Source organism: Crotalus tigris, unplaced genomic scaffold, assembly GCF_016545835.1.
Source record: "Crotalus tigris isolate CLP2741 ecotype Arizona unplaced genomic scaffold, ASM1654583v1 scf7180000019189.1338056, whole genome shotgun sequence".
NCBI lineage: Eukaryota > Metazoa > Chordata > Lepidosauria > Squamata > Viperidae > Crotalus > Crotalus tigris.
The window spans coordinates 1,047,647-1,057,248 of NW_024097425.1; the positions used below are offsets into that span (position 1 = coordinate 1,047,647).

Consider the following 9,602-nt stretch of genomic DNA (forward strand, 5'->3'; position numbering starts at 1 on the left):
CGTCTTCCGGAAGCGGAAATGGTTTCTTTTCACGCGCTCCGCTGCCGGGACCGTACAATATGGCTGCCTCCAGAAATCGCCTGAGCATTTAAGCTTAGAAAACTTATAAAAACAATCTCTAAGAGATGCTTCATTATTAGTAAAAAAAACCCTAGTATTTCATTATTAGTAAAAAACTGTGCATGACTGCATATTTGATTTATCAACCGGTAGCGGCTGATTTCCTACAAAGACTACAGAAATATTCGGACAATTAGCGCGCTAGAATCTCACGTATCGCGATGTTTGCGGCAGGATTTCTCCGCCTCTGGCGAGATTTTGATCGCTCCATAAGAACTCTAGAAGTCTATATTAAATACTGTAATTGTCACTGGTGAGCAGAAGGTTGGTAAATTTCCTGCTACAGAAAATGTTACTGTTTGGTCCTCCCAGCCCTCGTTCAGGGACAAACATTTAGGAGGGCTAATTTTGAAAAGTTTTCCATTGGGGCAAAGAGAGAAGCTTCTCAAAAAGTTCATCTCTTCAAATATTCTATAAATCTAATCCATGCTGGTTCAGAAGTAATGCTCAAAGATTTGCAATCTAGTCTCAGGTCATTAAATTGCATGGGTACCTGACAGACTTTCTTATGGTGGCGCCCCACGTTCTGGTATTATTTCTCCAGCAGAAATTTGAAGTGCTGCTGTTTGTAAAATTTTAAAGTGTTGCCATTTGACAGAACAATTAACCAGTGAAACAACTTGCCTCCAGAAGTTGTGGATGCTCCAACACTGGAAGTTTTTTTTTAAAAAAGTGATTGGACACCCATTTGCCTGAAATGGTATAGGGTTTTCTGGGTTGGACTAGAAGACCTCCAAAGTCCCTTCCAACTCTGTTATTCTGTTATTTTGTAATGTTTTTGAAGTATAGTCAAGGGAAACTATTTGGTTCCTAAGAGTTGAGTTACACACAATTATAACCTTGCTTATAATTTATTTTACCACACTTTTATTTTTTTACAACTCAAAGCAATGTATATACATAGCACGCTGTTCACTTCTTATTTTCACAAAAATCCTGAGAGGTGAAATATAAAAAAAAAACAATAGCAAGAAGGGGAACTCATCAAATTTGCAGATGACACTAAACTGGCAGGAATAGCCATCACCGCAGAAGAGAAGCTCAGGATTCAAAAAGATCTTGACAAACTTGAACAATGGGCCCTTTCCAACAAAATGAGTTTTAATGTGGAGAAAAGCGAAGTTTTATATTTAGGCAGGAAAAAATCAAAGGTATAAGTACATATTAGGTGAGACCTGGCTCAAAAATAGCAACTGTGAGAGGGACCTTGGAGTCCTAGTGAACAATCACTTGACTATGAACCAGGAATGTGCAGCAGCAGCCAAAAAAGCTAATACAATCCTGGGCTGTATAAACAGAGGCATAGAATCAAAATCATGCAAAGTATTAATACCACTTTATAAAATCCTAGTGAGACTACACCTGGAATACTGCAACCAAATTTGGTCACCATACTACAAAAAAGATGTTGAGAGCTTGGGAAAAGTTCAAAGAGCAACTAAGATGATCCAAGAACGGCTGCAGGACTTGGGTTTGGCTAGTTTAAAGAAAAGAAGAAATAGGGGTGACATGATAGCAGTATTTGGGAGGCTGCCACAAAGAAGAGATCAAATTATTCTCCAAAGCACCAGAGGGCAAGACAAGAAACAATGGTTGGAAACCGATCAAAGAGAGAAGCAACCTGGAATTAAGGAGAAAGTTCCTAACAGGACAATTAACCAGTGAAACAGCTTGCTTCCAGAAATTGTGGGTTCTCCATCACTGGAGGTTTTTAAGAGGAGACTGGACAGTCATTTGTCTGAGACAGTATAGGTTCTCCTGCTTGAGCGGGGGGCTGGACTAGAAGACCTCCAAGGTTCTGTTCTATTCTATCCTATCCTGTCCTATCTTATCCTATCCTATCCTATCCTATCCTATCCTATCCTATCCTATTCTATAGGCCTGAAATAAAATTGTGCTATTCAAAAATGTCAAATTACCCTTTTCAAATATCGTTTATTTCTTGCATATTTACTCAATATTGACTGAGTAATTTTTATGCAGTTATTTTATGTCAGTGTCATTTAATAGCATTGAATGGAATTAATGCCTGCTCTCTCAAAATTAGGCATTGTCAATGTCATTTTGTAAAAAAAAACCCCATGTTTAATTAGATGTGTTCTATTCATGGAAAACTATGGTGCTGGAGAAGACTCCTGCGAGTCCCTTAGACTGCAAGGCGTTCAAACCGGTCAGTCCTAGAAGAGATCAAACCCGACTGCTCTTTAGAAGGCCAAATCCTGAAGTTGAAACTCAAATACTTTGGCACCTAATGAGAAGGAAGGACTCACTGGAGAAGAGCCTAATGCTGGGAAAGATTGAGGGCAATAGAAGAAGGGGTTGCTGGATGGAGTCACTGAAGCAGTAGGCATGAGCTTAAATGGACTCCAGAAGATGGTAGAGGACAGGAAGACCTGGAGGAATGTTGTCCATGGGATCGCGATGGGTCGGACACGACTTCGCAATTAACAATTCATGGACAAGAGAGAAGTATATTGGTAGTCAGAATTGAAGAAGCTTTTTGGATAAGAAACAAAACATTTTCAAGGAAAAACAAGAAAGTTCAGTTGCCTCTTGAAAAAGCATCTTTGGGACAACCATAACCTGGATGACTGAGAATCTCCATAGACATATCTTGGTAGTAGCAACTCGGATATCAGACTTTCTTAGGCACCAAATAAAAAATGTGTTAGTCATCTTGGCAGTTTAAAACGTTATATTAGATATTTTATATTTCTTAATATTTATAGTTTATTGAGTTTGAGGCTACGCAAATTAAAACTTTAAGTTAAAAACTGCTCCATTAATTTTTCTGCAGTACTGGCATCACTGATAAAATACAGAATATGGATATTTTAGTCTATCTTCTCCCTGTGAGCAGAAGATTTTAAACTAGTTCATTAACCTATGCTAATCTGTGATTTAATCATGTTTACTGGATAAACTGTAATTGTCAAAATTCTGATTAGAAAACAGCAGCTGAGTTCATACAAAAGGCTAAGTTAGGCTAAGTTGCTTTACAGTATGTTTGTTTTCCTGTCAAAAATGGATCTGACTTTCTGGATCATCTCAAACTGTGGTATAAGTTGTCCTCAGTAGAAAGTGGGATAAAATGCAGTTTTTAAAACGCAGAAGTATGTCCAATATCATGCGATCTTCTCTACTATTTATGCAGAATGTGTGAAATATTAGAAAATATTTTAGTGCTAATTTACCTAAGAATAAGCTCCACTGATTGCAGTAAAGTACAGAGGATTATGCTCTTAAATACACACAGATAATATTAAGCTGTTAGATTACAACCCTATACAACTCACTATTCTTGAAAATTGTCCTTTTACATTGCAAGATTAATCTCATTGAGGAAAAAATTGGAGGAGGATGAGATTTGCGATACGGAGAACAATACTATAAAAACTATCCTATTTTCTCCATAGTGAGACAGAAGGAGTCTGCCTTTCAAGTTCCGTCACAATTCTAAGCCGTCCAATAGTGACGTAAACTAACTGGCTGAATATTAAGTGCGACGTGCCTCCTCTTTCATTACATCTGGGAGAGAAAAGAAGTAGAAGAGGCGGTGGAACCCGCAAACTTCTAAACCTCACGTACCCTTCAAAAACAAGCGAACAAATAGCGATGGTATCAAACACTATTTTTGAAGACGGCATGAAAACTATTGGTTGTTGGATATGCTGAGAAGAAGTGGACCTGAATGAAAACTGACTCTGCGAGGTCCTCTCCTACGGCGAAACAGTTACCTCAGAAAACAGAGAAGAGCAGCGGCGTTCTATGTCCGTTACGTCAGACGGAGGGCTGTATATATTTACATCTCCTGCCCAACAGTTTTCAGTACGGGCTTTCAGTGCCTAGCGTGATTTCGTGTCTCTGAGAATGGTTCACGAAAAGCGGCAGGGAGCTCCTGCTGAAACTTCTACCGCAAGTACTTCGACGAAAGAGACGGAGAAAAAGAAACGTGTTTCGGGCTCTCTCTCGCAATTGATTCTTCAAGTTTTAGAAGCCTGCAATTCCCGAAAAGGTATCTCGCTGGCTGCTCTCAAAAAGTCTCTGATCGAAGCTGGGTATAACCTGACTAAGAACAACCTCCGCCTCAAAAGGGAGCTGCGCAATTTGGTCTCCAATGGGGTGCTGATCCGAGTCACCGGCAGTGGTGTTTCTGGCTCCTTCAAGTTCGGCAAGAATCAGCCACCGAAGCCGAAAAAAGCAGCCGGCAAAACGGCCAAGGGGAAAAGGGAGCCTAAAAAGTCCCGAAAGAAACAACCGGCAGTTCATAAACCTAAAGGTCTCCAGGGTCGTAAGCCTTCCAACTCTGGAAGGAAACGTCAGGTGAACAAACGTCCTGCAGGGAAAGCTCGTTAACGAGGTTCTCGGTTTTTGCTAACTACACAAAACTATACAAAAGGCTCTTTTAAGAGCCACTCCGGAATCGCTGAAAGAGCTAGTGGCATTTTCGGATCAGGTCTTTTGCAGAGTACCAGTAAACGACTCCCCTTTTGAATGGTCTCGGGTTAATAATAGATTAGTGTAACTCGGAAAAATCGAGGTTTTTTTTTAAATAATAGCATTTGATTATGTAAAGGAAGTTTGTGTCAAATGACAATTACGGTTATTTCCTATATATATATATATATATATATATATATATATATATATATATAGCAGCAAAGCTTATTTTTATGACAATATTAATGTTGGAAAAAATGAGTAGTCAAGTTAAATTTTTCTCATCCAATATCAAAGGGAAAATAACTTGGTTTCATTGTTCTTTCTAAATCAAGAGTTCTTATTTCAAATTATTTTGGTAACAGGATATTTTATTCCTCTAAAACACATTATTTTTGGGTCTTTCATGTTTAGTATAGGTTGCTTTGTTTAGATCCCTGAAGACTATGAAATAGTGAAAATGGATTAGAGAGCGAACAAAATAATATTGGTATATTTGAGGCACTTTATTCCAATATCCCTAGTGACTCCTTTTTCTGTCCGAAGTTTAAAAATTTGCAACCCTTTTAACACATGGTAAAATTTAGTTTCAAAACTTTTGAAGTTACCTTTTTGCAGATGGAAGCTAAGAATGTAACTAGGGTTAACTATGAGAAACGATTCTCAATAATGCAGCTTAAAATATTTTAGTTTACAAATGTCAAAATAAAACGCGAGCCGCTATTGGCACAAATCTAAGGAATATGGGCAAAAGTCGATTTGCTCAGGCACTATAAAATTCTATCCACTTTCAGATTGGCAGGACGGCTTTTTATTGTCTATTCAGAAAGCGAAAATGACTAATCAAAACCCACAAATCAGGTTTCTAACCATAATTAAGCAACTTTATTGTTCCCTCGTCAGTTATTGAAACATGGCTCTAAAAAGAACCCGAAGCCATCGCTCTCTCTTGGCCAAAGCATTATTTGATTTTGTCACACTTCCAGGCCGTCCAACTCCCAGGGCCGTTTTGGCGTTGACATGCTTGGTGCTTAGGTCCGATGTGGGCGGCGGCGAGAGCTCCCGGTCTAGCAGGAAAATGAAGATCTGCACGTAGCTGGAGGTTGTAGTTTATTCGACGAATTTTCTTGTCCCGGGCTGCTTTCTCTGATGGCTCTTAAATTCAAAACCTGGCGCTCCTCTTCCGATTCACTTGGTACAGTCCCTTTTCGGAACTGGTTTTCTCCCGCCGTCCCACAAAAACTACAACGCTGTCTTCAAGAGGCAACTTTACGCGCCCATTTTTCCCTCCAATTTTCACCACTTCCAGGCAAAACAGCTCTCCTTTCTACAACTAACGGCACAATGAAAAAAAAAATAAAGCTTCCTTAAATGTCATTGGTTAAAGCCTTCTGAAGGGCAAGCTATTTTATCCAATAAGAAGCAAGCCCCATTTACTGTTTCTGAGAGACGAAGAATTTAAATTACTGAACGAATGAAGGCGATATACGTGTCCTAGGATAATATTGCAGGATCCAATCTGGCTTGGTTACCGACCCAGATTAGATCCTGTAAATTACTCAGTTTACCATATCGAAGGTTAAAAACAAATAATTCTGTATTAATTTTCCTCCTTCCATGGAAGATTTGGTCATACCCAAAACACTTGCTGTGCAGCAAGGCAAAGTAGTGAGGCTAAAGAAAACAAACTTTTTGTTTAAAACCAGAATAAAGGTGGTGTGATGTCACATCAGAACAAATACCATTTTTTAAATCCATTATCTAATTCAAAATCTCAAAGGTGCTTTTTCAAAAGGCAACTGGACTTTCTTTGTTTTCCTTGAAAACATTCACTTCTCATCCAAGAAGCTTCTTCAGTTGTGACTCAAAATTGAACAATCACGACCTGGATGACTAAGAATCTCCATAGATATCTAATTCAAAATAAGTTCACAAGCCCTATACCAGAAAAGCATTTTTATCCCCCGTTCCTATTGAGCAAGATCTATTCATCTGAGTCATTCCCAGGAACAGAGGAAAATGAATGTACCACAAAAATTCTGGGAGTTAAGCGTCCACATCTGGAAGTTGCAAAGGTTGAGATACAAAGGATTGTCACTTCAGTCAGCTATATTATGTATTATAAAAACAGTTTGGACTTAGTAAACAAAAAGTGGTTTACTCTTGGCTTAGCATATTGTATTCAATCATTATAGCTACAAACCAGGGTGTATGAATTAGTATTATTCAAACCCAAGAAACCATGATTTATTTAATAAACCACCGTTAAATATTGACTCATGAAATCTCTTTCCAGCAGCACAGTCAGGAATTTTTCCCCAGTGAAATTTAGGATCTTCTGTGTTGTTCCACATTGAGATACATTATTTTGTTAAAGATTTTTTTCTCACAATATACATGTAACCACCAAGCAGGCTATACCCAAATACATACAGACTTTTCTCTCTCTCTCTTTCTCTCTCTTTTGTCCATTTGGTTTTTCTGAATCTTTCCTTGTATCTTCCCTCACCCGTGATCCAATTTTCCTGCTTCCTTGTCCCATCCAGTTTTTCCCCATGAAGCATCCCACTGAACAAATAGTTACAGGATCCATTTTTTCTGCTCTCCTGGGTGACTCTGAGGGGCTGACTTCAAAGATTTTGGCTTGCAGATATGTAACTTGCTTTTCTAACAATGTCCTATCAAACAACTTTACCCAGCATTTGTAACTGTACACATCTGCCTCCCACATACATTTGAGGGTAAGGCAAATGACAACACATTTGAATGACCCCCTAAAACAGTGTTTCCCAAACTTGACAATTTTAAGGCATGAGGACTTAAAATTGCTGGCTGTGGAATTCTGGGAGTTGAAGTCCTCATGCCTTAAAATTGTCAAATTTGGGAAACACTGCCCTAAAAGAACCTGCTTCCATGCCTCCTCTTTAAAACGGCCCCCCACTTCTGCCACAGAATAAATTCATGAGGCACCAACATTATTCAGTGTTTTCAGTTTCTGCTGGAACCCTTGCCTCCTGCTGCCATCTCCACTGTAGGTTGCCCAGAATGACTGCAATTTTTCAGGCTCGTCACAAAAGCAGAATTTGTTGAGATGATAATACTCCATGGGGCTTGTCAGAATAGCACAAATTTCTGCCTTTCAGAACAGTGGAAATTCTGGAAGGGAGGGTTATAAATTCAGGAACAAAGTTGAAAGACAACGAGTGAGGAGTGATTGGTTGGCATTCTCAGAATTTGGCCACTATGACTGAAGGGCCTGCAAATTCAACATCATTGTATTTGTGGATGATGGTGTGCAAGAACTGTGGGTTTGGTTTAAGGCTGCCAGGAATATTGTAATTTACCGAGAGAATTCACATCTCTATGGCAGAGCAAAACATTCCAAATGGAACAGAAGAATTCAAGTAGCTAGAGGCTAACATTTCCTTTTAAGAAGCTCCTAAATGAAATACAGATTTTAAAACACTTTTGTAGGCCACTTTATATGTCTCCCAAATTATAGACCCTAGCTTGTATTTATGAAATAAGAGCTGTGGTGACTCAGTGGTTAGAATGCAGTACTGCAGGCTAATTCTATTGACTGCCAGCTTCCAGCAATTTGGCAGTTCTAGTCTCACCGGCTCAAGGTTGACTCAGCCTTCTGTCCTTCTGAGGTCAGTAAAATGAGGACCCAGATTGTTGGGGGCGATATGCTGGATCAGCTTAGAGAGGGCTGTAAAGCACTGTGAATCTAAGGGCTATTGCTATTGCTATGAAATCATCCATTATGAATGGAACCTGAGGCCTTAGTTACCTTTATTGAATGTTTTGTGGTTCTAATAGATACAAGGAAGACATCTACTTTGAAGGCCTCCATCCTTGAGGTTTAGTTCTGTTATCTTCTCAGGACTTTTTCTGAATTGGATGAGATCCTCCTTGGTGAGTGAAATGCAGCTCTGATCCGGCGACGGCTTCGTCGTTTAGCGGAGTAGGTCTTCACCTTTCTACAATGGGCTTTTTGCTTTGCAAGGAGGTTGTCCTTGTAGTATGGGCTGACTTGCACTTTTACTGGAGGAGGAAGCCCTCTCTTTGAAGGTCTGCATCTTTTAGGAGCTCTTTCGTCGAGAGAACTTTGGGCTGTCTTAAAAATAGATGCAGCCGTATTCTTGCAGTTTCTGCTGGATCTCCTTAAAACAGAAGCAGATCCTTGATTGGAGTGGTGTGATTCTCGAGAAGTAGAATTACTTTTGCTACCACCAGAACTTGATTTTTTAGCAGCAGAAAGGGCCCGTGGACAGAGATTTGGTGTTCTTTCAACAGATTTGCTTTGGCTGATGGATCGCTTTGAGGGCTTTTGTCCTGCCTTTAATTTCTGATGGGATCTCTTGGGCTTTCTTCTAATTTTTCCAGCCTTCCAGCTCAAACTCTTTGCTTCTTCAGTTTTTCCCCTTGCCTTTTCGGAAGCAGACATCCCTGCCTTCTTTATCCTTGCGGCTTTCTCCAAGTTTCTGGATATTTTGGTGATCTTTTCCTGGTACTTTTTGACTACAAAAAAACTTGAGCCATTGCCACTTGTCATGCGCACCAGGGCACCTTTAGACACCAAGGACTGTAGCTTCCTCTTGATTCTAGGATAGTGCCTCCTCACATCGTATCCCTTTGTGCCGAGCACTTCCTTCAGCTCTGCAAAAGTGAGGCCATTGTGTGACTTACAGGATGCAATTGCTTCAATAATAAGCCCTGAGATGCAGGGCAGGGAATCAATGGATTTCCAAGGAATCAAGCTTTTTTTATTTTGCACTGAGTTTGCTACCATCAGAGTCTTTGTGGTGAAATTAGCAGCTTCTTTCTTTCTTTGAACGGACTCCTTTCTTCCAGGAACTGGTGCCTGCATTCCTGTGGGCATCATGTCCTCCTGGGTCATCATCTTTCTCATGGCACTTGTGCCTGTCAGCCTGCCAGTTACTCTGTGCCAAGCCTCTGCTGAGACAGAATCTTGTACTTAGTGCCTTAACTATATGTCTAGCAAAATCTGACACAATGGAAGTACTCCATCTGGCTTT

At 39.8% G+C, this 9,602-nt stretch overlaps 1 protein-coding gene across 1 annotated transcript; it reads right to left on the reverse strand.

Moving 5' to 3' along the window:
• Window positions 1-4,814: 4,814 nt before the first annotated feature.
• On the reverse strand, window positions 4,815-9,602 carry LOC120315961 (histone H1.1-like). Its single transcript, XM_039361043.1, has 2 exons — window positions 6,994-9,602; window positions 4,815-5,893 (listed from the first exon to the last, which is right to left on the reverse strand). The coding sequence occupies exon 1, from the start codon at window positions 9,473-9,475 to the stop codon at window positions 8,435-8,437; it is 1,041 nt and encodes a 346-aa protein (XP_039216977.1). The 5' UTR covers window positions 9,476-9,602; the 3' UTR covers window positions 4,815-5,893; window positions 6,994-8,434.